This window comes from Dipodomys merriami, unplaced genomic scaffold (genome assembly GCF_024711535.1).
Source record: "Dipodomys merriami isolate MVZ:Mamm:240054 unplaced genomic scaffold, mDipMer1.0.p SCAF_4, whole genome shotgun sequence".
Classification (NCBI taxonomy): Eukaryota; Metazoa; Chordata; class Mammalia; order Rodentia; family Heteromyidae; genus Dipodomys; species Dipodomys merriami.
In genome coordinates, this window is record NW_027205603.1 from 81,098,139 (window position 1) to 81,125,944 (window position 27,806).

The 27,806-nt window shown below is 41.4% G+C and overlaps 1 protein-coding gene across 2 annotated transcripts; it reads right to left on the reverse strand.

The window, feature by feature from the left end:
- Positions 1–1,246: 1,246 nt before the first annotated feature.
- On the reverse strand, positions 1,247–27,806 carry Zhx1 (zinc fingers and homeoboxes 1). 2 transcript variants are annotated; one of them, XR_011365701.1, is made up of 5 exons: positions 27,454–27,806; positions 16,384–16,499; positions 7,217–10,068; positions 6,117–6,441; positions 1,247–3,074 (listed from the first exon to the last, which is right to left on the reverse strand). XR_011365701.1 is itself a non-coding variant. In XM_069991355.1 (4 exons), exon 3 carries the CDS (start codon positions 9,841–9,843, stop codon positions 7,222–7,224), a length of 2,622 nt encoding a protein of 873 aa, XP_069847456.1. In that variant the 5' UTR covers positions 9,844–10,068; positions 16,384–16,499; positions 27,454–27,805; the 3' UTR covers positions 1,247–3,074; positions 7,217–7,221. The 2 variants fall into 2 exon arrangements, 1 of the variants encoding a protein (XP_069847456.1); XM_069991355.1 differs by lacking the exon at positions 6,117–6,441 and having other exon boundaries at positions 27,454–27,805.

Here is a 27,806-nt window from a genome sequence, read left to right on the forward strand (position 1 = left end):
AGCCAGCCCGGGCAAGAAAGACCATGAGACTCCTATCTCCAATAAACCACCAGAAAACCGGAAGTGGCGCTGTAGCTCAAGTGGTAGAGCGCTCGCCTTGAGCTGAAGAGCTGAGGGACAGCGCCCAGGCCCAGAGTTCAAGCCCCACGACCGACAAAAAAAAAAAAAAAAAAAAAAAAAAGAATTACCATACCACTTAAGAGAATTGAAAACGTGGGCCCATACAGGTAACTGCATGTCTCTGTGCTGCAGCAATATTCACAGTAAGGTGGAAACATCCCAGGTGTCTATCAGATGAGTGGAGAAACAAAATGTGGTCTCTCCCTCCAGATAGATGGATAGATAGATAGATAGATAGATAGATAGATAGATAGATAATCTCCATATATATATATATATATATATATATATATATATGGATGAACTTGAAAACAGTGTTAAGTAACAAATACTGTTTGATCCCACTTATTTGAAATATCAATAACAGGCAACTTCATAAAGACAAAAAGTATATTAGAGTTTAGCAGGAGCTAGAGGAAATGGTGTGTTATTGCTTCATGGATACAAGTTTCTGTTTGGGGTGATGCAATATTTTTAAAAGTGATGGTTGTGCAACACTGTGAATATAATTTAAAGCCATTAAACTGTACACGTTTTGTGAGTGCTGGTCCTGGGGTTTGAACTCAGGGCCTGGGCATTGTCTCCGAGCTATTTTTGCTCACAGATCGAGCTCTACCACTTGAGCCACAGCTCCACTTCCAGCTTTTTAGTGGCTAATTAGAGATAAGAGTCTTTCAGACTTTCTTGCTTGGGCTGGCTTTGAACCACGATCCTCAGATCTCAGCTTCTGAGTTGTTAGCTTCTGAGTTGTTACCATAGCCCTGCTTAAACTGGACATTTTTCAAAATGAGTGTAATTGCCAATTTTATGTATATTTTACCACCATTAAAAAAAATCGACTCAGGCCGGGCGCTGGTGGCTCACGCCTGTAATCCTAGCTACTCAGGAGGCTGAGATCTGAGGATCGCGGTTCAAAGCCAGCCCGGGCAGGAGAGACCGTGAGACTCCTATCTCCAATAAACCACCAGAAAACCGGAAGTGGCGCTGTAGCTCAAGTGGTAGAGCGCTTGCCTTGAGCTGAAGAGTTGAGGGACAGCGCCCAGGCCCAGAGTTCAAGCCCCACCACTGACAAAAAAAAAAAAAAAAAAATCGACTCAGTTAAAGATGAAAACAAATCACTGAAAACTACTCATCACTGCTTTTATTTTGTATTCAAGGTCACAGTCAACCAGGAGGGAAAGGTTCTGTTGCTCTGTCAAATAAATATATTTAAAGCTAGCGAACATCAGAGCAGAATTTCATCAAACCTATAAAAGTGATGGGAAATTGTATTAGTAGTTGTTTACAGCTATACAGTTAACATATTACAAGGGAAACATAATATAAATATATTCAAAGGTTTCATTTCTAATACTTGACATTTCAGATGTTTGAAAACATAAAAATTACTGCCAAACAAAACTCAGACCACATCAGCAATGGTTTTAAAAAAGGGAGCAATTTAATCATTATAATACAGAGTGCTTTAAGAAGTTCTGAATATATAAAAGAAAAAAACAGTTTAGTGCATTCAATTGTTACAGTCTTTACATTGCTTCTTTTAAAAAAGTTACCAGTAGTATGAAAAAAGCCACCCACAAAGCCAGCTGTCTGAGGGAAGAATCAGCTAAATTGCAGCATTTGGAGTTACTAATAAAGCTATCGTTAAAAAATAAAAAGTTTATAAAAATGAAAGCAGCATGCTTTTTCATAACATTTTCATTAGCTGACATTTAACCAAGAGCTTAATGTTTATTATTCATTAAATTAGATAAACTGGCCAAGCCCACTACATGTGATCATTCAGAAAAACATTTTAAAAATTCAAAGCTAATGAATCTGAACATTTCCTCTATGAAGAAAGCCCATTATGCAAAGTGGTCCTATGAAAAGAGAAGGTCCTTCTCACTGGGGATGAACAGCACCTGTCTTTACAAAGTTGTAAGTTCCTGTGAACCTTCAGTCTCAGCAAGAGTTCACAGCATTCCCATGATTCTAAGTAAACAGCTAACTTTTAACTCATTGGGATCAGTTCAGAATTTTTTTTCCTCTAATCCCTGAAAGTGTTACACAAGGTGGAATTCCACTGAAAGGTAATTCTTGAAAATTCTGATCCAATATGAACATTCCTGATTTCCACATGATTGTAAAAAAAAAAAAAAGCCATCCCCTTCCAAGTATTTTACTACATGATTCTTTTTCACATTTTTTGGCATGGTATTTCACTCTATTCAACTTACACCAGTTTCTTTTCCTTCTTCGGCATTATTTTTAGCTTAGTACAAAGCAAATTCGCATCTAATGAAAAAAATCACATATACTAAGTAGAAATAGTGGTACCCATGAGTGTGCTTAATGGAAGATCTAATCCTTAAGGGCCAGTGATACCACAAATCTTTCTCTTCCAGTATGTGTATATTTTTACACTTGAAATTTTTTAAGCCCTTGTACAACTTTTAATCTTGGTGCAGAGACAAATAAATAATTTACAGAAATAAATCAGCATTTTTCCTCTCCCATTTCTAAGTAATTTTTACTTTGTAAAATGTTTGGTCACTCAAAAGCTGTAAGCTTCATCATATATGGAAGAATGCGGGCAGTCCAGCCTGTCTTAACTAGACACAAAGCAGTAAGCTGCACTGAAAATGAGAAGTGCTAGTGGTCATCAACCCCCTTCAGAAAGTTGAAGATTCAGAATGTTTCCATCCTAGCAGAATAAAAACGAACTGTACTAAAATCTGAATTTTTACAAGTTGTTTTTTCATTAGTGTTCTATTTACATTGCAGAACTTCCGCCAACTGCAGTAGTTTAACTTTGGCACATTAAGTCCATTTCTTTTGGATACTGGATCCTGTTTTTTTTCAGAGTGTGTATGCCTTGTAACATTTCTCAGTGTCACCAAAGATTGGCCCCATTCACAGTAACTCAGACATCTTGAGTTGAAGAATTAATTCTCCTTCAACATTTTAAGCAGCTATAAAAGAAAAACATCATAAAAAGCTGAAACTTAAAGAAAACTATTTTTTACTTTTTACTACTTTTAAGAGCAAAAATGATACAAATTACCAATAACAACACATCTTGTTTTCTTACTGACACTGTGATCACCTACCACATACATCTCACTAGACTTTGTGTGTATGATTTGCTTACAGACATTTATCACCTTTCTGGAATTGTTTACAAAAAATTATTAGTAAGAAATATATATTCCATTGTCAGTATTTGTAATTATCAAATTACAAAATGTTTCTATACTAGGTTGGCATGTGCAAAAGATATATGTATTAAAGATATATGTGCCTCCACTTAGTACAGTGGCTACTTTAGAAAGATTTTGGTAATTTTGTAAATTGAACCCTATTTTAAATGAAGAAAAAAAGCTTGGAGGAAATCTATGATGAATTCTCTATAAGTGAAAAAGTATTTTATTGCAACAATGACATACTAATTAATATTTATAATTTTACGCTCTTGTTTAAAACCTTCTATATTTACCAAAAAGTACATGAATAAACCTACACTGTTTTGGGTTGTTTTGGTAGTGTGTGTGAGACTCTGAACGCAGGGCCTCCTGCTTGTGTGGCAAGTGCGCTGCTGTGTAGCCATGCTTTCAGACTTTGTTGGAACTGGTTATTTTGAGACAGGGCTTCCCTTTTGGCCTAGTGTGCATGCTTGGACTGCGATCATTCTATTTTATGCTTTCTGAAATATCGGGGGTGAGAGGCGTGTGCCACGACTCCGCTTCTGTTGAGACAAAAGGCTCACATACTTTTTCCCCAGGCTGGCCAGGAACTGAGACCCACCAAATCTTAGCCTCCTACATAGCTGGGATGATAGTTGTGTGACACTGCCGCAGCAGCTAATAGTCAAGAAGGTATCAGGTGAGCTTTCTGCCTGGGCTAGCCTGGAATCAGGTTAGGCTAAAACACCATTTTTTAAAAGCTGAAGATTTATGCGAATTTTTTTTCCTGTAATTAGTATCCATAAGAGTGTTAATATAAACACAAGAATTATCCTCTAAATTTAAGTTTCTAGTACACTATACAGAAAAGTTCACCTTATTTTTATAGAAGGTTACAATTCCCCAGAAAATCACTGCAGAGGTTATAACAGCAATTCACTGCAGAAACAAATTTGTTGATTTAATCTTAGCTGAGTGTGCATTCTTGTGTTTAGCAATAAAAAAAAAAAGGCCTGTTAAAAAATATCTTATGCATTTGGGTCAGAACAACGCCTGTCCTGAAGTTTGCTGACATGAGGAGGTAGACAGTTGGGACTTCAGAATAAAACTGTACAAAAACCATTTGGCTTTTTGTGACTTACAATGATTATATTATGCTTTAAAACCTAAGATGAGATTTGTACCGCTTATTAAAATAGGTACATTTTAGTTCATCTGTTGTTCTTCCCAAAAATGTTAGCTAAGAAGAATATCACCTAGCACATATTAAGATCTCTGTAAATAATTGTTAAAATGAACAAGTCAGAGGAAAGATATGGAGGAATTAAGTTACTATTATGTAGAGTAAGAGAACCTAAGAACTGAACAATGGGTTACAGATGTAGGAAGAAGAGGAAATAAGTATGCTTATATGTAATAATCATGAAGGTCTATTCTTCATTTCCTCCCTACTTGCACTAATTCTGCTACCATAATGTTATTCAGCCCACAGACACACACACAAATTTCATGAAAACTTTGTTGTCTGCAAAACCATGTGCTTTTATCCCAAATACAAAACAGAAAAGAATAAAACCTGTTCTTTGTTCAAAAGTATTAAGGACTGAAGTCTTAATTCCAAACCAGGTAACAGATTTACAATTATACCGTGTGTGTGTGTGTGTGTGTGTGTGTGTGTGTGTGTGTGTGTGTGTGTGTGTGTGTGTGTGTGTGTGTGTGTGTGTGTGTGTGTGTGTGTGTGTGTGTGTGTGTGTGTACGTGCGCGTGCGTGCGTGCGTGCGTGCGTGCGCGCACACGCGCACGCACACATGCCTGTTCTGGGGTTTGAACTCAGGTCCTAGACACTGTCCCTGAGTTTTTATACTCAAGGCTAGAGCTTTACCTCTTGAGCCACAGCTTCAGTTCTGGTTTTTGTTTTTTTTTTGTTTTTGGTACTTTATTGGAGATAAGAGACTCACAAACTTTCCTGGCTTCACACCACAATCTTTAGATTTCAGCCTCCTGAGTAGCTAAAATTACAGGCGTGAGTCACCGATGCCTGGCTAAACCTTTAATTTTGATTAATCTAATGGGTAATGTATTAAGGAGCATACTAAAACCTTACATATTTATTCTATATTTGTTTCCACTTTTAAGGCTATTCATTTATTTTGTTTTGAGAGTCTCACCATGTAGTCCAGACTGATCATAACTCCCCATCTTCTGTCTATTCCTACAAACTGCTGGGGTTATAAGTATGTACTACTGCACCTGGCCAGAGATTTTGTTTTTAACCAAACATAGTATTTGTACTGGGAACACAGTTATTTTATATCAATGAATGAAAATATATCTTTTTTTTGGGGGGGGGTCCGGCTGTGGGGCCTGAACTCTGGGCCTGGGCGCTGTCCCTCAGCTCTTTAGCTCAAGGCTAGCGCTCTACCACTTGAGCCACAGTGCCGCTTCTGGCTTTTTTCTTTTTGCTTATGTGGTGCTGAGGAATCAAACCCAGGGCCTCAGGCATGCAAGGCAAGCGCTCTACCACTGAGCCACCTTTCCAGCCCCGAAAATATATCTTATATAAACAGTTAATTTAATATCGTATCTATTATTTTCCTTTTGCCAATTATTTCTGCCTAAGAAATCATTTCTATTGCAGCTTCTCAAACACAGAGGTACCTAATAAGGAAACATGAATTTATAGAGCTTTGCTTTTAAAAGACAAAAGATATTGAATAATTTTAACATAAAAGTGCTTTAAACTCTAGCTAAAAATTGAATACTTTTGAGACAATATAATGAAAAAAAACTATACTTGTTTGACCTAGTTTCCTAACATTGAACAGTCCTCACCCTGTAGTAAGTCTCCTTCCTTCAGTATACTTTTCCCCTTCTTTTTAGTTTTAGTTTTTTTTGTTTTTTTTTTTGTCGGTCGTGGGTCTTGAACTCTGGGCCTGGGCGCTGTCCCTCAGCTCTTCAGCTCAAGGCGAGCGCTCTACCACTTGAGCTACAGCACCACTTCCACTTTTCTTGGTGGTTTATTGGAGATAGGAGTCTCACGGTCTTTCTTGCCCGGGCTGGCTTTGAACCGGGATCCTCAGATCTCAGCCTCCTGAGTAGCTAGGATTACAGGCGTGAGCCACCAGCGCCCGGCTAGTTTTAGTTTTTGAATCCTTTCCTTAAATAGAAAAAAAAAATAAAGCTTTAATGAAGGGAAGGTCACAAGAACTACATTTCATTTACCTTCAGTGTTTAATTCCCTGTCTCCTATCTTACAGGTGAATAACTTTTCTTTGAAACAAACTGAAAAAAAATTTTTTGCCAGTCCTGGGACTTGAACTCAGGGCTTGCGCACTGTCCCTGAGCTTCTTTTGCTCAAGGCTAGCCCTCTGCCACTTGAGCCAAAGCGCCACTTCAAACTTTTTCTGTTTATGCGGTACTGAGAACTCAAATCCAGGGTTTCACACATGCTAGGCAAGCACTCTAACACTAAGGCACATTCCCAACCCTGAAGATTATTTTACATTAAAAAAATGCCTGGTGCCAAAGGCCCATACCTGTAAGCCTATCTACTCAGGAGACTGAGATCTGAGAATCAAGGTTTGAAGCCACCCGGACAGAAAGTCTGTGTGACTCTGATCTTCAATTAACCATCAAAAAAACAGAAGTGGCTCAAGTGACAGAGTGTGCTCACCTTGAGCAAAAAAGCTCAGGGACAGCATCCAGACCCCGATTTCAAGTTCCAGGACTGGCACTTAAGAAAAAAAGCAACATTAGTCATTAAAGCAATATTAAAACTAAATATGATAATCAAACTACACCTGATCATCACTCATATATGTCTTGGCTAGCCTAATGACATCTAGTCCTCTTATTATGGAAAAGTATTTTAGAAAACACATTATCCAATAAGGTACTTTACACAGTTATAACACACTCAGGTGAACACTTACACACTTCAGTCATCCGATTTAGAAAGCTTCCGCTTCACATGTCGTGGGGGTTCCCAAGTATCACTATCATCTGTCTCTTCTTCATCCTCTTCCTGATCTTCAACAACTTCCTCTTCCTCCTCGTTTTCCTCAAATAATTCTAAACCTAACTCGGATCGTCTCTGTCTTTCTGCAAACCACTCTCTAATCTGCTCGTAGCCCATGTGTGATCTGTTGACAAGTTCATCCAGGTCTTGCTCATTAAGAAATTTGTGCTTCAGGTAATAATCCTTAAGTATGGCAGTTCCAGTTTTAAATTTTATCAATGACGGTGCCCGGTCCCAGTTGTTAATTCTTTTGCCGCCTCTGGGTCGCCCCCGAGGTCTTCCTCTTCCACGTCCTTTGGGTCTCCCTCTCCCTCTTTTCCTAAGGGAAGATAGACCATTCATTCTGCCTGAACTGGCACTTTGATAGTAGTAGTACCATTTCAGGTTTCCGTTCTTCCACGCGTAACGGGTGTCGCCAAACCAACTAACAATGTCTGTCCTGGCGAGTCCACTTTCTTCCGCCAACTTGTCGTACTCTTCAGGTGATGGCCACTGTGTTCGAACAAATGCACTTTTTAGCAAGTGCAACTGCTCAGGGGTTTTCTTGCATATCTTGCCCGTACTCCCTGACTTGGGGGTGATCGATTCTTCTTGGGGAGAAGTTTCCCCGGCTTCTTCTTTGGAACTACCTGCATTGCTTTCATCGATTTCTACTTTCTCTTCCTTTAAAGCTTTTGATTTCTTCTTCTCTGTAAACCAAGCATCAATTTCTCTTCTCGTAAGTTTGGTTTGTGCTCTTAACCTATTTAATTCTTCTTCTGTAAGTGTGGAGCTGTTGAGAAAACTTGCCTGAAGGACCCGAAGTTGTTCTGCGGTTTTCTCTTTAAACTTCTGGGGCGTGAAGTCGGGAAAGGGATTCCAGGATTGTTTAGGCTGCGAGGTTGCCACAGGTGGGGGCTCTGTGGTCTCATCACTGGAGTCTATGATAATGGTGGCCGAGGAATCACTGTTGAGATGTAAGCACTGGTTACTCTTTGAGTTTCTCTGGTTGTACCTTGTGTCACTGAACCATTTTTTAATCTCACCTTTTGTGAGGCCTGTTATTTTCATAAGTCTGATAATTTCTGAGTCGTGGGGAAACTGACTTTTAAGGTAGCTAACCTTTAGTTCTGCTAGTTGCTCTTTTGTCTTTTTTGCCCGAATACCAAATGAATCGGGGTTTGCCAGCGTAGTTTCGGGTTTGGCATTCTGGGGGGGCGGAAGTGCTGCACTGGCAGGCTTCGTTTCTGCAGCAGGCTGAGCAGCAGGGACTTGACTTTTCTGGACACTTGTTTGATTTGGAACCCCTGCCACTGTCAAGGCTATGGGTGCTGTTACTGGCAAGCTGTTTGTTCCAGCTACTTGAGTAAGGACCAGACCCGGCTGACCAACTATTTGACACGTCTGTAAAATAGATGGTAAACCATTATTCCCTGTGGAAATGTGGGTCGGGATGACAGTTATGGTCTGAGGTACAGTATGCACTGTCCCATTGAATTGCTTTCTTCTCGCCTCCTCTACTTCTTCGGGAGTCCAACTAACACCATGTTTTAGGCGTTGAGCTGAAAACCATATCTTGATCTGTTCCTCTGTATATTTTGCTTGAGCCGAAAGAACAGTAATCTCTGACATTGTTGGATAAGGGAATTTGTTGTAGGTGTTCAGTAGGAGAGGATTGTTGTCCAGTGCAGCATTGTAGGCAGGAATGCTATTAACAGGGATTAAGACTTTGGGAATCAGGTTTGAGTGCTGCTGAGCAGACACGGCGGTTATGACCTGTGATAGCCCAGGAAGAACTGCTGCGGGGGTCACCACTGTGTTGCCAGTATTTGCGTGTATTCTGTTTACAACGGAAGTACTGGTGGTAGATTCTGGAGCTGAAGAATTTGCATTTTCTACCTTTTCTTCCCTGTTTGGTTTGATTTCATTTTCTTTCTCCTCAGGAGTGTCCTCAGATGAGTTATGATGGACTGTAATCCGTTTGTTTTCTACTTTATTTTTCATCATTTTCATGATAGGTGTTTTACTGATAGAGATTCCTGAAGAAGAAACTTCTATGGACTCTGCTTGTTCTGCATTTTCTTCTTTAACGAAACTACCATCAAAGGTCAGATCATTTATTGTTTGTTCAAAGATTGTCTGGTTGTTACGTTTCACCATTGTCAACTTGAAATTCTCTTCTCCTGGGTGATATTTCATATTATGCTCAGAAAGTGCATCATACCTTTTGGTAAGAAAATTGCATTCAACACAAACATAAGATGAATTTAGTACTACATTGGGATGTTCTGAATCCACATGAAAAGTAAACATATTTAAATCTGGAGTTTGGAAACTACAATATTTACATTCATAGCCACCTTCAACTTTTTTATTTTGCTGATTGTCGGAATCCACAGACTCATGAACTTCTTCATCACTTGAGATACTCTCTGCTCTGGCATTTTCCACAGGTGTTAGTACTGGAGGACCTTCATCCAAATCTGATATCAACTCAAGATCTTGATCCTGTTCACTAGCCAGGACCATGCAAGGTGTTGTTGACTTTCGCCTGCTTGCCATTCTGATGTTATGGGCGAAATCTCAGTGCTGATTGAAAAGCATTGAGGCTGAAAACTATTCAAGATTCTTCATTTGAAAACAATGGCTTGTGGTTCTTCAAGTCCACTTTTGTGCTCAACAAGTCTCTTTAGCAGCTTTTTCATGGTGCAATCAAGTAAAGAGCTTACTGTTGACAGATAAAATACTGTTGAACTGCTGAAATTTTTGAAGCACAACGCCAATCACCTACATTGAAATAAATTTAAAATGAGTGGCAATGATCCTTGAAGCAAATTATGGTTATATTTCACTCATTTAAAGTTGTTGTACAGCTCAGTCATAAAGATCTACATTAAGATAAGAATCAGAAAACACATTAGGATCCAGGTGCTGGTGGCTCACGCCTGTAATCCTAGCTACTCAGGAGGCTGAGATCTGAGGATCACGGTTCAAAGCCAGCCCGGGCAGGAAAGACTGTGAGACTCCTATCTCCAATAAACCACCAGAAAACCAGAAGTGGCGCTGTAGCTCAAGTGGTAGAGTGCTCGCCTTGAGCTGAAGAGCTGAAGGACAGCACCCAGGCCCAGAGTTCAAGCCCCACGACCAACAACAACAACAAAAAAAGAAAACACATTAGGTAACATAAATGGTTGTATCCAAACCAACTCCATGAAGATTTTGTGTGGAACTCATGGTCAAACCCATGCTTGTTTGTTTGAATCTTTTAGTTGGCTAGATATTAGAAAGGAAGAGGAAAAGGGCCTACTTTGGCAAGGAGAATACCATCAATGTAAAATGGCAAACTGTTAACAAGAAAGGATCTTTCAAACCATAAAAGAAGCCACAGATAACAAAAAAAGATGGTCATTATATGTGTAAGTAATTCAATCTGTCACTTGTTTTCTTCCTACTGGTCTGGCTCATTTGCCCAGAAGCAAGTTTAAGTATGGCAAAAAATAGCAAAAATGGAAGATGAATGATCAAAGTGTCAGAAACATTACACTTAATCATTCTGTACAATACTAGTAGAATTTATAAAATGTCTACTCACACCATGCCCCTGCTGCGGGTCACTGTGTAGAAATAAAGTTCTAGCTCCCTACAGCATACGTAACTGCCTTGACTAGCCCACCCCAACCTCAGATTTACATCTCAACTTTTTCCTTTTTACTACTATGTTCTTTCCACCTAAGTAATTGCCATTCCTGAAACACTTAACCCATTTTCAGAACTTTACTCAGCCCATTCTTCTTGATGCTAGGTCACTTTGTTCACTTGATGTGATGATCCTTCTATCCATTTTAGAACATTCATTCTCTTTAACTTGGTCCCATCGTTTCCTGTTTATTTCTATTATGGTACTTACCATATAGTAGCAAAGCAATTATCCGTTTCCATCCCTACTTCCCCATTTATACCTGTGGTCTCCTTATTAATATTATGTACCATGCAGTTTTCTTTTTCCTACCAATAGTCTTACTCCAATGAGCAAAGCACCTTTATATTTTCAATGTAACACTTTCCCACTGAACTATTTTGTCTGAAATCTCACTCATGTCTGTTGTCTCCATTGAGTATGAGAAGGCGAGTCAAGCAAGTAATCCCTAAATATTTAATTAAACTAACAGGAATAGGAAAATAGTCCTACAAACTCCAACAGGGCCCAGGGATATCATCATAAGCGACAATTGCTGAAATTTACAAAGTGATCTTAAATCATTGAAAGATTAATAAATGTAGCAATCAAACTATTTTAAATTTTGAGCAAGAAGGATGGCTCAAGTAGTTAAGCTCCTGTTTAACAAGCCATTATGCTCTGAGTTCACACCCCAGCACCATCAAAAATAATTTTTGGTGCTAATTCAGTCAACCTTTAAGTGAATCCAAATGAACAAAATGAGCAAAAAGTGATCTAATTCATTTCCCACCAGAATTTAAAACGATTTCATTTACTAGCATCTTTGCTAGGTGAAGTAAAGAGAAAAGCTTGCTCCAAAGAGTATGGAACAAAAAAAGGTCCTTATGAGAAGATACAACAGACTTTATTAAATGAGAGACATTTTTGTAGAAACAGAGCTGCATACTTGACTTTGTAAGTGGTAAGATCCTCCCTAGAGGGCTGGGAAGGTAGCTCAGTGGTAGAGTGTCTGCCTTGCATGCATGAGGCCCTGGGTTCGAATTCCTCAGCCCCACATAAGCAGAAAAAGCTGGAAGTGGTGCTGTGGCTCAACTGGTAGAGTGCTAGGCTTGAGCTGAAGAGCCCAGGGACAGCGCCCAAGCCCAGACAGCAGACAGAAACTTTAACAAAATGAGAATGAAATATGTTTTGAGTGGGGTGGGAGTTAGGGGAGAAGGTGATGAAGGGACAAGGAAATGCTGGACAAATACAACTGTAATACTAAACATCAACATGTGACAAAGGAAGTGGAAACCTGGTGTGACTGGTGGGTGAGGGGCAGCTGGTGCCAGGAGAGGAAGTGAGGGGAAGGGCGATTGTAATTAGGACGCACTGTACACGTAAATGGGCATGTTAGCTTATAAACCCCTACAATTTGTAGAAAAAATATTAATGAAACTACTTAGGGGATTAACCCCTGCCAAAAAAAAAAAAAAAGGCTTCAGCTCATCATAGTGGAGATCAAGACCTGGTCTAAAAAAACTGACAACTCCCAACAAACAAAAACCTGATTAGCTCGTGTATTTTTGACTACTTCAACCTCCGCTTACTTCCACATTCAACTATGTAGCTATGAGAAATACAATTCTTCTTTACTTCTAAAACTGTTTGTGTGGCACAATCTATCTTCAGGTTCTCCATGATTTTCCTAACAAAACTAGACACAGTATATTATTTAACAGATAAGAATCCCTAAACCAGGCACTGGTGGTTCACACCTATAATCCTAGCTACTCAGGAGGCTGAGATCTGAGGATCAAGGATTAAGGCTAGCTGGACAGGAAAGTCTGTGAGACTCCAATCTCCAATTAACCACCAGAAAACAGGAAGTGGAGCTTGGCTCAAAGCTGTAGAGTGCTATCCTAGAGCAAAAGAGGTCAGGAACAGCACCCAGACCCTGAGTTCAAGCCCCATAACTGACAAAGAAAAAAATAAAGTATGACCAGGATTCTTATTATAGTCATAATTTTGGAGGAAACAAGGACCTTAATGCAATGCACCATTTTATGGAAGTTAAACCTAGGCTCAAGGTAATTAATTTAGTCAGACATTGGGGTATAGGATTAAACCATACAGGGGCTGGGAAGGTGGCTCAGTGGTAGAGCACTTGCCTTGCATGCCTGAGGCCCTGGGTTTGATTCCTCAGTACCACATAAGCAAAAAGAAAAAAGCCGGAAGTGGTGCTGTGGCTCAAGTGGTAGAGCGCTAGCCTTGAGCTGAAGAGCTGAGGAACAGCACTCAGGCCCAGAGTTCAGGCCCCACGACTGGACCCCCCAAAAAAAAGGATTAAACCATACAGTTTGAAGTCCCTTTTGTCACTGTGGTATCTGGAAAAGCTACTCAATTTCAACCTCGGGCTCCTCACCTATAAAACCAAGACCCTTCAAGAAATCCATATAACAACAATTTATGGAATGTCAAGCATGTGCCAGGCATTGAGTTGACATTGGGAATGCAGTGGTGACCAATACAGATCGTCTGTACTCTGTCAGACACTAGTCTAACAAAGCAAGCAACATTTAGAATAACTGCAATCAGTGCAGTAAGAGAAGTAGTCAGAACTATCAGGCGCACATTTGCAGAAAGCTTCTAGCAAAGTGGCAGAGAAGGCTTTCCTGTGGGAAATAGGAACATGTAACTGCCTAAGAGTAATAATGCTGAACAAGTAATAATGCTTCCTTTACCCATGCATTTGATACACAGAGTCTAATTGACACTATTTTCTAGTCTGAAAAATGCTTCTAGGAGAATAAGAAATATTACTTGTTTAGAATTACATATTTTCTCATTTTTTTCGGTTTTTTGGTCGGCCGTGGGGCTTGAACTCTGGGCCTGGGCGCTGTCCCTCAGCTCTTCAGCTCAAGACGAGCGCTCTACCACTTGAGCTATGGCGCCACTCCTGGTTTCCTGGTGGTTTATTGGAGATAGGAGTCTCATGGTCTCTCCTGCCCAGGCTGGCTTTGAACCGCGATCCTCAGATCTCAGCCTCCTGAGTAGATAGGATTACAGGCGTGAGCCACCAGCGCCCGGCTTTGTTTTTTTTTTGTTTTTTGTTTTTTTTGAGAAAGCAACTTGTCTAAAAAGGCACACATATTGAATGAAAAAGCAAGAGCAAAAATGTAAGAAGTTTTTTTGTCGGGGTTGGGCATAGAGCTTGAACTCTAGGCCCGGGTGCTGTCCCTCAGCTCTTCAGCTCAAGGATAGTGCTCTACCCACTTGAGCCAGTTCCAATTCCAGTTTTCTGGTGGTTTATTGGAGATAAGAGTCTCACAGACTTTCTGCTCATGCTGGCTCTGAACCGCAATACTCAGATCTCAGCCTCCTGAGCAGCTAGGATTACAGGTGTGAGCCACTGGTGCCCAGAGAAGAGGTGGGAGGGGGGGAGGGAGAGAAGAGGAGGAGGGAGGAGGGGGAGGAGGAGGAAACGACCACTACTGTGGATGGACAGGTAGCCCAGCTCTATTTGAAGGTCTACTAAAAACAGGGCTCAAAATCAAGTTAGAGCTGGGCACTCATGGCTCATACCTATAATCCTAGTTACTGAGGAGTTTGAAGATTGCAGTTCAAGCCAGTCTAGACAGGAAAGCCGATGATACTTTCTCCAATTAACTACCAAAAAAGCCAGAAGTGGAGCTGTGGCTCAAGTGGTAAAGTGGTAGACTCGAGCAAAATAAAAAAAACTTAAGGAGAGAGCTCAGACACTGAGGTCAAGCCTCAGGACTGATATACACATAAAGAAAAATCAGTTTGGGAAAACGTATACTACTTACCTATAAAAGGTCAATTGCACAACTGAGTATTTAGGTGGCTTTGCAATTAAAACATAATAAAAAGTATGATCTAAATGCATTACCATCTGGAGTAGAGAAGGCTAACAGAGAGGGTAAATGAGAATGAATATACTCAAAGTAGTTCATTTGCATGTATGAAAATAGAACAATAAAATTTTCTGAAACTGTTTTAAGAAGGGAGAGTGTTAATAGGGAGAGGAATGGAGGGAGTAGGTTTTTTTTATTTTGTGTTTTTTGTGGGGCTTTGAACTCTGGGTACTGTCTCTGACTTCTTTTGCTCAGGGCTAGCTCTCTACCACTCGGAGCCACAACACCACATCCAGTTTTCTGGTGGTCAATTAGGCTGGGTTTGAACTACAATCCTCAGATCTCAGCTTCCTGAGTCCAAGTGTGTGTGTGTGTGTGTGTGTGTGTGTGTGTGTGTGTGTGTGTGTGTGTGTGTGTGTGTGTGTGTGTGTGTGTGTGTGTGTGTGTGTGTGTGTGTGTGTGTGTGTGTGTGTGTAACATTGTATATATATATATTTATTATAGATATTATAAACGTTATATACTGAGTACATAAAGACTGAATGTATAAAAATACTTTGAAAGAGGGGCTGGGAAGGTGGCTCAGTGGTAGAGTGCTTGCCTTGCATGCATGAAGCCCTGGGTTCGATTCCTCAGCACCACATAAGCAGAAAAAGCCAAAAGTGGCATTGTGGCTCAAATAGTAGAGCACTTGCCTTGAGCTGAAGAACTGAGGGACAGCGCCCAGGCCCAGAGTTCATGCCTCACAACAGACAAAAAAAAAACAAAAACAAAAACAAAACTTTGAAAGAAATAGTAATTAATATTGGTAATACTTTAAGAACTCTAAAGTCTCAATTTTTTAAAATCAAAGTGATTATTACATTAACTACTATTTCATTAACTACTAATTCTTAGTTCTCTGTAAAATCATTTCAAGTAACAACTGGACTGAGACACAATTTGAAACATAGTATATAATGTTTCTTACAAAGACTGGTTAATCAGGTAAAAATGAACATATGTAAAATATAGTCAAATATATAAATATTAGTATAGTTAACATATATGAATTTAATTTGAAAGTACTCAAGATCCTAATTTTATAATGATGACTAGTTATTAACAGCAGCCTACATGTTGAAAATACATTTTCAGAAACTCTTCATGTAAGTCTTGAAGCTTATTTTTTAGAAATAAGCTTCTAGAAATAGGCAAATGAGCTTCTAGAAATAGGTAAAGAATAATAAAATTTCGCACCCATTTTCAGCACACTGCAAGTTCTGTCCTCAGGACCTTCATCTGCCTTGTTTACTCTGTTATCACAATACCCAGTAGCATGACTGACACATGACAGACTTCAACAAATATTAATTTAAAAATCAATGATCAATTTACCATGTTAAGATTTATTATGAAGTGTGATTTTTTTCCTTTGAAAATTGGTCAATTCTCTCATGGTTGTTAAAGGCTGAAAGTACATTTTAAAGAAAGTAGAAAGAGTTTTATCATTAACCAGACAGAGTGTCATGGAATTTAACATGAGCAGACTGGATCCGAGGTTTATAAATTGTCTCAAACACATACTTGCCATGGCCTTCTCAGCATTGTGTTCTTTCACACGGAAGGGCACCCTTCATTCCAGTTAGGTGGTTAGCTCAGGCCATCATTACTATAGTTCTGAAGTAGCTCGTAGTCTTCGCCTACAAAAAAAAGTATTTTTTTATTATTCTCAATATTAGTTAAACTTAGGAGATTTTATACTTTATGCCGTGACCTTATGAAAATTTAATTTCAGGGAGAAAATATTACCTCATAGAAATAAAAAAATCAATATTGAAAGGTAGCCCAAATTCAAAACAGCACATTAAAAATGTTACTAATACAGAACAACCAAATAACTATTAAACTGTATTCAAAAAATTCAAAATGTCGCCGGGCGCCGGTGGCTCACGCCTGTAATCCTAGCTACTCAGGAGGCTGAGATCTGAGGATCGCAGTTCAAAACCAGCCCGGGCAGGAGAGACCGTGAGACTCCTATCTCCAATAAACCACTAGAAAACCAGAAGTGGCTCTGTAGCTCAAGTGGTAGAGCGCTCACCTTGAGCTGAAGAGCTGAGGGACAAGCGCCCAGGCCCAGAGTTCAAGCCCCACAATCGCCAAAAAAAAAAAAATTAAAAATGTGAATATATATAGTCTATAATGTGAAAAATCAATACTGAAGTTAGCTTTTTTAAATAAAAAATTTAATTTTAAGGTAACTTAGTCAAACTAAGAGCCAAGAGTAAGAGTATACATTTATGTGTTTACACATAAACTTACTCGTAATTGTATTAACTGGAATAGGGAGAATTATTAATGTTGGCAAGATAAGTCAATAATAACTTTAAAGAATCTAGTAGTCTACCCTTTGAACATGAAATTGCCTAACAGAGTAGCTGGAGTTTAAATTAGCTCTTACTAGATGGCTACTCCCAAATAGTATTACAATCAGTGTGTTGTGAAATACTAGTATTTTTTTTTTTTTTTGGTCAGTCATGGGGCTTGAACTCTGGGCTTGGGGCTCTTCAGCTCAAGGCAAGTGCTCTACCAGTTGAGCCACAGCGCCACTACTGGTATTGTATAACCAAAACTTAAAAAGTTATCTCTGAAAATTCAGATTAATATCTAAAAATGTTTGGTTTACCCAAAGTAGGTAAACAACTTAGGAAATTTAATAAAAATCATACTTGTGCCAGGCACTGGTGGCTCATGCTGTAATCCTAGCTACTCAGGAGGCTGAGATCTGAGGATCTCGGTTCGAACCCAGCCCACGCAGGAAAGTCTATGAGACTCTTATCTCCAATGAACCACCAGAAAACCGGAAGTGGCACTGTGGCTCAAGTGGTAGAACGCTCGCCTTGAGCTGAAAAGCTCAAAGACATTGCCCAGAGTTCAAGCCCCATGACCGACCAAAAATAAAGGATAACAGTATGTTTGTTGTTCTTGAAGCATGAATACTAAATTCAGTGAATAAAGGAAGATGATCCCCCCCTATACCCTGTTCTTTCGTTACTGCTAACATTACATACATACAAGTTTATAAGCCTTCTTAGGCCATGAAATAATTAAGTACATCAAAACATCTACTAGGCTGGTGCTTGTGCTTCATGTCTGTAATCCTAGCTATTCAGAAGGCTGAGATTTGAGGATGGCAATTCTAAGCCAGCCTGGGCAGAAAAGTCCTCAAGACTTTTTTTTTTTTTTGGTCTGTTGTAGGGCCTAAACTCTGAGCCTGGGAGCTGTCCCTCAGCTCTTCAGCTCAAGGTTAGTGCTCTACCACTTGAGCCCAGTGCCATTTCCAGCTTTTTCTGTTTATGTGGTGCTGGAGAATTGAACCCAGGGCCTCATGCATGTGAGGCAAACACTCCACCACTGAGCCACCTTCCCAGCCCCCTTCAAGACTCTTATCTTCAATTAACCACCAAAAAACCAAATATGGAGTTGTAGCTCAAGTGGTCAAGCTCTAGCCTTGAGCAAAATAGCTCAGAGACAGTACCTAGGCCCTGAGTTCAAGCCCCAGTACTAACAAAAAAAGAAAAAAGAAAAAGAAAGGAAAGAAAAGTCTGCTAGGGGCTGGGAAGGTGGCTCAGTGGTAGAGCGCTTGCCTTGCATGCATGAGGCCCTGGGTTCAATTCCTCAGCACCACATAAGCAAAAAGAAAAAAGCCGGAAGTGGCACTGTGGCTCAAGTGGTAGAGCGCTAGCCTTGAACTGAAGAGCTGAGGGACAGCGCCTAGACTCAGAGTTCAGGCCCCATGACCGGACCCAAAAAAAAAAAAAAAAAAAAAAAAAGAAAAGTCTGCTAGTGAAATACTTCCTAATTAAGTTAAATCTTAGGCTGAATAATCACAGTATTTTCATGAAAACCAAAAGAGCGGTTTCCTGGTAGGGACAGTAAAGATCTTATCTCTGTAGTCTGAGATTCTAAAATTTCATTTCCTGTTACCTCTAGGAGGTTACTCCTTAGCTATCCATCTAGAGGATGTGGACTAGAAGACAGGAAACAGCTGCCAAAAAGGGAGGTGATATTCTGAAATGAATTGTTATAGGAAATTGCTAACCTATTTCAATCAATTCTTAAATTACATAGCAAATATAAAATGTTTTATTAAACAAGCATCTCCAGAGAAGAGCTGCTAAAACGCATATAGACACAGAGCAACTAGACATGCAACAAATGAGCGCTTAATATTTTCAATGAAAATCTTCTTTGTGTGATGCTATTTCAGTTCCTGATATTGAGATGCCTTTAGAACATTTCTTTGTAATTCGGAGCATTTTTAAAAATTTAGGGTGAGTGGATTTCTGAAACTGAAGAGCTGATCTCAAACCATGTACATTAAATAATCAAATAGAACAAGATGTTCTTTGTGGCAGTATACAGACTATAAAGACTCAGGAACCTATGCTCTGGAACAAACCAAATTCACTTACTACCTGTGCACCTATGATTGTTAGATTGTTCTGATTTTTTTTTTGTCAGTCGTGGGGCTTGAACTCTGGGCTTGGGTGCTGTCCCTGAGCTCTTCAGCGCAAGGTGAGTACTCTACCGCTTGAGCCACAGCGCCACTTCCAGTTTTCTCCTCGTTTACTGGACATAAGAGTCTCACAGAGTTTCTTGCCTGAGCTGGCTTTGAACGACAATACTCAGATCTCAGACTCCCGAGTAGCTAGGATTATAGGCTAGTTCTGATCTTAAGATATAAATTTCAAGTTGTATTACAAAGAGAGTCTTTTGTCTCGACAATCAAGGTAACAATAAACCAAACTAATACACTGTTTCTCATTTCATGCTTCTGAATATATTAAACCATGCTGGAATAAACTGGCTTTAATAGGCAGATATTGATCATAATTTAATCCCTACACACACACACACACACACACACACACACACACACTCACACACACACACACACACAACATGGCTTCAAAATGTAACATTAATGTATTTCATAAAATAAATTGCTCACATAAAGAATCCTATATTAGGAGAAGTTGTTTTCATTCTCTCTTTCACCCTCCCAAATAAAATCAATGCCTAGTGAAGCTTTAATAAAATTTTTGAAAATACTGGGCTGTAAGAGAGTAGATTTAGGACAGAAGCTAGATAATTATAAGTGAAGTACTTAGAAATATCAAAACTTTTCAACACAACCAAATAGGAAAAGACCTTTAAAAGAAGGATAAGGCCGGGCACCAGTAGTTCACACCTGTAATCCTAGCTACTCAGGAGGCTGAGATCTGAGGATCACCGTTCAAAGCCAGCCTGGGCAGGAAAGTCTATGAGACCCTTATCTCTAATAAACCACTCAAAAACCAGAAGTAGAGCTGTGGCTCAAGCCACAGAGCGCTCTCCTTGAGCTGAAGAGTGCAGGGACAGTACCCAAGCCCAGAGTTCAAGCCCCAAGACCGACCAAAAAAAAAAAAAAAAAAAAAAGGATAAACCTCACGATATACACAAGAGGTTTTGCTTTGTTGTTGTTTTTAATGTACTATGTGATTTTTTTTTTCTTTTGTATGTTCCTCTTCCCATGGTATATCCCCTGTTGTCACTGTTTGATTTTGGTACCCTGCATCTTGTATATACACATTTATCTAATTTGGGGAGGGGAAGAGGAATAATAAAATGCTGAAACAAGGACAGAGGATGACCCATTGCAACAATGATACTCACAAGACACTGTGTTGGAAATGAACTTTACAACTTTAGGGGGGAGGTGAGGAAGGGAAGGGATAGTAGGAAAAAAAAAACAAAGGAGGGGGTAACAATGTTTGATAAGAAATGTACTCATTACCTTACTCATGTAACTGTAACCCTTCTGTACAGCATCTTTACAATAAATTTTTTTTAATTGTATTTTATTTTATTTGAGAACATACTGTACAGGGGGGCTACAATTACATGGGCAGGATAATGCATACATTTCTTACCAAGCATTGCAGCCTCCTCCTTTGTTTACCCTTCACTTCCCTTCCCCGCCTCCCCCCTCCCCCAATAAAATAAAATTTAAAAAAAGAAAAAAGAAGGATAAAGGGTCTGGGAATGGGAATGTGGCTTAGTGGTAGAGCGCTTGACTAGCATGCATGAAGCTCTGGGTTTGACTCATCACTACCACATCAACAGAAAAAGCCGGACATGGTGCTGTGGCTCAAGTGGTAGAGTGCTAGACTTGAGCAAAAAAAGCTCAGTGACAGTGCCCAGGCCCTGAGTTCAAGCTCCAAGACTGGCAAAATATATAAATAGATAAGTAAACAAATAAATGAAGGAAGGAAGGAAGGATAAAGGAAGTCAGAAATTATATGGGCAGTATTACATCCCAAATCTTTAGTGACAGATATTTTTACTCAGGAGGCTGAGATCTGAGGATCACGGTTCAAAGCCAGCCCAGGCAGGAAAGTCCATGAGACTCTCATCTCCAATAAACCACTAGAAAACCGGAAGTGGTGCTGTGGCTCAAGTGGTAGAGCGCTCATCTTGAGCTGAAGAGCATAGGAACAGCACCCAAGCCCAGAGTTCAAGCCCCACAACCAACAACAACAACAACAAAAAGAATAATATATGGAGGCCAGATGCCAGTGGCTCAACCAGTAATTGTAGCTACTCAGAAGACTGAGATCTGGTGGATTACAGTTTGAAGCCATCCAGGAAACAAAAGTCCAGGAGACTCTGTCTCCAATAACCAACAAATATTGTGAGACAAGAGGCATGGCTCCAGTGGTTGAGCACTAGCTATTAGCAAGAGAGCTAAAGGAGAGCAAGAAGCCAGAATTCAAGCTCTAGTACTGGCATATGTGTGTACATGTGTGTGTACACACACCAATAACAAAAAAGGATCTGAAGCTGGCACCAGTGGCCCATGCCTGTAATCCTAACTACTCAGAGGCTGAGATCTGATGATCACAGTTCGAAACCAGCCCACACAGGAAAGTTTGTGAGACTCTTATTTCCAATTAACCATCAGAAAACCAGAAGTAGAGCTGTGGCTCAAAGTGGTTGAGCACTAGCCTTGGGCAAAAAGAGCTCAAGTCCCAGGACAGTGCCCTGGCCAAGTTCAAGCCCCATGACTGACAAAATAAACAGGCAATATCTGGCAACTTCCATGTTAATATTTATTTTAAAAATAAATTATATAAAATACAACCTCAGCTGGGTGCCGGTGGCTCCTGTCTGTAATCCTAGCTACTCAGGAGGCTGAGATCTGAGGATCGCAGTTCAAAGCCAGCCTGGGCAGGAAACTCCGTGAGACTCATCTCAAATAAACCGAAAGTAGCCCTGTGGCTCAATCAGTAGAGCACTCACCTTGAGCTGAAGAACGCAAGGGCAGCACCCAAGCCCAGAGTTCAAGCCCCATGACCGACAAAAATAAAATAAAATATAATCTAGAAAATGTAAGCTCAAATATAAATCTTGATTATAATATAAATCATCAACTTCAGTCATGCAAATCTTGTTACTGATAGAACAATAAGAATTCAATAAATAGGGGCTGGGAAGGTGGCTCAGTGGTAGAGCGCTTGCCTTGCATGCCGAGGCCCTGGGCTCCATTCCTCAGCACCACATAAGCAAAAAGAAAAAAGCCAGAAGTGGCTGTGGCTCAAGTGGTAGAGCGCTAGCCTTGAGCTGAAGAGCTAAGGGACAGCGCCCAGGCCCAGAGTTCAAGCCCCACAACCAACCAAAAAAAAAAAAAAATTAAAAATTAAAAAAAAAGAATTGAATAAATCTTTCAATAATATTACAGAAATGTTGGCTGTTATTCAAGAACAGTATCAAATTTTTAAATAAATATCTTAAGCCGGGCGCCGGTGGCTCACGCCTGTAATCCTAGCTACTCAGGAGGCTGAGATCTGAGAATCGCAGTTCAAAGCCAGCCCGGGCAGGAGAGACCGTGAGACTCCTATCTCCAATAAACCACCAGAAAACCGGAAGTGGTGCTGTAGTTCCAGTGGTAGAGCGCTGGCCTTGAGCTGAAGAGCTGAGGGACAGCGTCCAGGACCAGAGTTCAAGCCCCACAACCGACAAAAAAAAAAAACAAAAACAAAACAAATAAATAAATATCTTACTTTTGAAGTTACATAGGATTACTTTTTAATTTATTTATTTTTAAATTTATTTATTTAATTAATTTATTTTTTTGTCAGTTGAGGGGCTTCAACATAGGACCTGGGAACTGTCTCTGAGCTCTTTTGCTCAAGGCTAGTACTCTATCACTTTGACCAACAGCTCCACCAGTGGTTTTTCAGTGGTTAATTGGAGGTAAGAGTCTCACAGGCACTTTTCTGCCTGGGCTGGCTTTGAATCGTGATCCTCAGATCTCAGCCTCCTGGGTAGCTAGGATTACAGGTGTGAGCCACCAGCACAAAGCACATAGGATTATTTATAAAAAGGGATTTATATTCAAAAACTTAAAAGTTAATGTACTAGCTAAGCTCTGGTGTTCACATCTGTACTACACCTCAGTGTTCAGGAGTCTGAGATTCAAAGGACTAGGTTCAAACCCAGTCAGAGCAGAAAAGGCTATGACAGTCCATCTCCAAAATAACCAGCAAAAAGCCACACTGAAAGGGTGGCTCAAATGGTAATAATACTAGCCATGCAAGCACAGGCCTTGAGTTCAAACCCAAGTACTGGCAAAAAAAAAAAAAAAAAAAAAAAAAAAGTGTGCTTATTACATAGACATAAGAAAATGACCCCGGGCTGGGAAGGTGGCTCAGTGGTAGAGCGCTTGCCTGGCATGCATGAGGCCCTGGATTCAATTCCTCAGCACCACATAGCAAAAAAGAAAAAAGCTGGAAGTGGCGCTGTGGCTCAAGCGGCAGAGCGCTAGCCTTGAGCTGAAGAGCTGAGGGACAGCGCCCAGGCCCAGAGTTCAGGCCCCACAACTGGACCCCCCCCCAAAAAAAAAAAGAGAAAGAAAATGACCCCATGTCACTGTAGAAAAACGGATGGAATGGGAAAATATACTGAGCAAGATAAGATAAGCTCAAAAGAGAAGACATGGGCCCAGCACTGGTGGCTCCTGACTGTGATTTCAGCTACTGAGGAGGCGGAGATCCAAGTCATGAGTAACAGCCAGCCAGGGTAGAAAACCATGACAGACTCTATTTCCAATTAGCCAGCAAAATGCCAAATGGAAGGTGTGGCTCAAGGGGTAGAGTGCTAGAGGTGAATGAAAGAGCCAAGTAAGAAAACTAGGCCTGAGTCATTTGTGGAAGCTAGATCTAAAAGACGTATTCACAGACATAAACAAACATAGGTACGCGTACATATCTGAATGAATAAACATACATGTAAGTCTAGGGGACTATCCAGGAAGAGAAAGGGAAAAACACAGTGGGTGAATAATTTTGAGATACAATGTGACTACATGTGAAAATGGCATAAAGAACCTCAATGAAAGCTGTTGATCAACAGGGAGGGATGGAATGAGGAAAGAGAAACAGGCTCCATTGAGGAGGCTTGGGTATTAATGGGAGGTGTTGGGTTAACAAGGAGAGTGAGTGAGGATGAATATGGTAGAAACAGATGGTTCGCATGTATGAAAATAGAACAGTGAACCTGTTGCTATTCTATCAGGAAGGGGAAGAGGGTAATGGGGAGGAATAGAGGGAGGACTGACTGGAAAACATTGTTAAGAGGAAATGTCAGAATAAAATCCTCCCTCGTATAGCTAATGTATGCTGATAAAAAAAAATGTAATACCTGGTTATTACCACAAACAGTACAGTAAATAAGTTCTAACACTTCCATGAATAAGTGCATTGACTATGACATTAAGTTAGAAAATAGCTTAGGGTACAGAACTTTCTATACTGTTAAAATTCCAATAAGCCTCAGTGATAGAGTGCTTGCCTTGCATGCATGAGGCCCTGGGTCCAATTCCTCAGCACCACATAAACAGAAAAAGCCAGAAGTGGCAATATGGCTCAAGTGGTAGAGCACCCAGGCCCAGGGTTCAGACCCCAGGACCAACAACAACAACAAAAAACCAATAAGCAATCTTCTTAGCCCAAATCTACACTGCTGCAGCATAAATAAAAAGGCTATTCCCTCAACTATAGCTGAGATCAGTTTAATTATTTTAATAGCATTTTCATGTAAAGTATTAAGCTACAATTTATGGAAAACTAAGTGTCAAATATCACATTTTGTTTATTATTATATATCATCACATCATCTTTCCATCTGATTATGAAAGGTGATACAAAAGACAGAAAACCTAAGTGAACTACGTCTATGCTATCAATTTTACTAATAACTAGAAAATGTTATTCCTTAAAAAAAAAAAAAGAATGTGCAAATCCAGTTAGTTAGCTCAGCTATAAAGGAAATAAAGCAACTAATGAGCATCTTCCACACAGGCACATTTATGTTTTCGGCCTTAGCATATTTGCAAACCATCTGGTACCCATGCCTCCCTAGTTCACCCAGCCTAATCTGTTCAAAACTGAATATGAAACTAGAGCAATGTGCACTTTGATGGAGCCAGAGGATGGCACACATGTATAATAATGTTCCAAATATGAAGCTCTGAACTAGTTTATACTTCAACTGTATGGTTTCATTTCCAGTGAAGATGCTAAAGCTGTTTTGAAAATGAAGGAGGCTCAAGAAATCTGCAGGAATCATAGCTATCATGGGTTACTGGATTATTTGCTTTCTCATTTTAATCTTGTTAAGTAAAGATATGGGGAGGTACTTCTACAAAAAAAGAAAGATGCTATCATTTTATATTAAAGAGTCAAGAATATGTATTTTTCTCCTTCCTAAAATTAATCTGTGTAACCTTAAAATGCTTAGAGGAAGGAGAGAAAAACAGGAAAAATCATTCATGAAAGCCCTTTTGCTTTGATGTCCTATTACCATATTATTGTCATTGGCAGCTCTCATTCTTCTTTTACTTAAAATCAGGAGTTGGAATTACTACATTAGAAATCAAAATTATTTATAAATACAGTAGTGCCTACCTCCCTGGTAAAACTAATTCTTGCTAATCCTCACTACCAGTTTAAGAACAAACGACTTCTTAAGAAGATTTTCAGAAACAAAGATGATGTATGTAGCACCACATAACACAAAGTCGAAGAAACAATTACCAACTCAAATTACAGGTTCAGTTATGTGTGTGTAACACACAGACACACAGACACACACACACACCTCAGTCCAACACATAGTCACTTTAATTACTTCCTGGAAGCTGATCAACCTCCCTATTCCTGAGCCACTGTATATGTCCCCATCGTGAGATTTATTTCTTTTTTCTCCTTTCCCCCCCAAAAAATCAAGTTAATCTCTAAAAGAATTACTCCTTCCTTTCAAGTTACATGGAATCCCATCTAATCACATCACAAAGTCCCTACCAGCCACGCTTACATCTCTCTCCCTCTGTCTCTGTCTCTCTCTCCCTCTCGCTGTCTCTTGTCTGCCTATCTCTCCCTCTCTTTCTGCAAGTGCAGAGCTGAGTATGGTAAAGTGCTGTGGGCCATCTGCTCTGTCTGCCTTCCTCTCCTATCACCCCATTCCCAGTTTCCTAATTCGTGGCCCTGGGTGTTTCACTGAAGCCTTCCCGGAGGCTTGATCCCTCACTAACCTTGGCTAAGGGAATCAAACCGGATCTTTGCCTTCTTGGAGTTTGCTCTTTCCTTACTGTCACTCGTGGAAGGGATCAGAGACATACTGACACAAAGGACGTCAAATCCCTTAGCTTCAATTTTGGTGTAAAGACACACCGCAGGGAAAGGACATCACGATGAGACCACGATCCTCTCACACCCTCTTCTTGTCCTTCATCCCAATCATCAGTGGGTCTTTCCTGCTTCCAGTGGGTCCGACCTTTTTACGGGTCGCTTCTTTCGGGCCCCAGGGCTCAGAGATTCTTCTGGGCCCTCTTCTACCCCCCCACCACACACACACCCCAGAGCGGTCTACTTGTAAGGCAGAGGACATTTCCATCCTCACGAACTAACTTCTCCCCCGAGCACTCGGGGCTCCCTCAAAATCGTCGCAGAGTTCTTAAGGACTCAACTCCTAGTGGGGGCACGACCTCGCCCCGAAAGGGGGTGCACAGCCTTCTCCTTCCCCCGGAACTCGCACCCCAAACCAGCGCTCGGCTCCCAGCAGACCTTCCAACCCTGGAGACCGCGACCCCGCGAGCCGGCCGCACGCCCCCCAGACCCAGGCCCGCACTGCGGCCCGGGACCCCCAGTCCCAGACGCCGCCCCCCCCCGGAGGCCCGGACCTCGACCCCCCCCGCACAACCCCAAGTTGCTCCATCTCCTCGCAAAGCCAGGAGCTGAGATTTTTGCCCTCAGCCAGACCCGCCCCCCCCCCCCCCCGGCCGGAGGACGCCGAGGAACCGCGGTCGGTCCCCCGCGGTCGGTCTCCCCGCCACCGGGGCAGGCCCGGTCCCGCGCCGCGGATGCCCCGCACCGGGGCCGCCCACCGCCCGCCGCCGCGGGCGGGCTCAGCCCCCCGGTCCGCGTCCCGCTCGCCTCCCTCCGGCCGCCCGCGCCGCGCGCTCGCTCCCCGCGCCGGCCGCCGGCCTCGGCGCAGGTTCCCACCCCAGCCCGCGCCGCCGGGGCCCCGCGCCGCCCAGCCCGCTCGCGCCGCTACCTGCAGGGGCCGCCGCGCCTCTCAGACACCCGCCGCCGCCATCTTGCATTTCAAACCGACTGCACTTTTTTGGGAGTCAACTCTGACCTGTGAACCCTACACCCGGAACCACTCGGCCGGCCCGCGGACGGGCCTCGCAGCTCCACAAGCCCCCACGGAGCTCGGGGACCCACGGTAAGAGCGTGAGAAGTGGCGTAAGCCCCAGCGGCGGCCCGGGGCGGAGGGGGAGGAGACAGAGCCGACCGAGGCGGGGGTCCTCCACAGGCCCCCCGCGCCGCGCCGCGCCGCGCTCCCCACTCCCACACCCCGTTGCTTCCCCAGGATGCGACCCAGGCCGCTCCCCGGGATCCGCG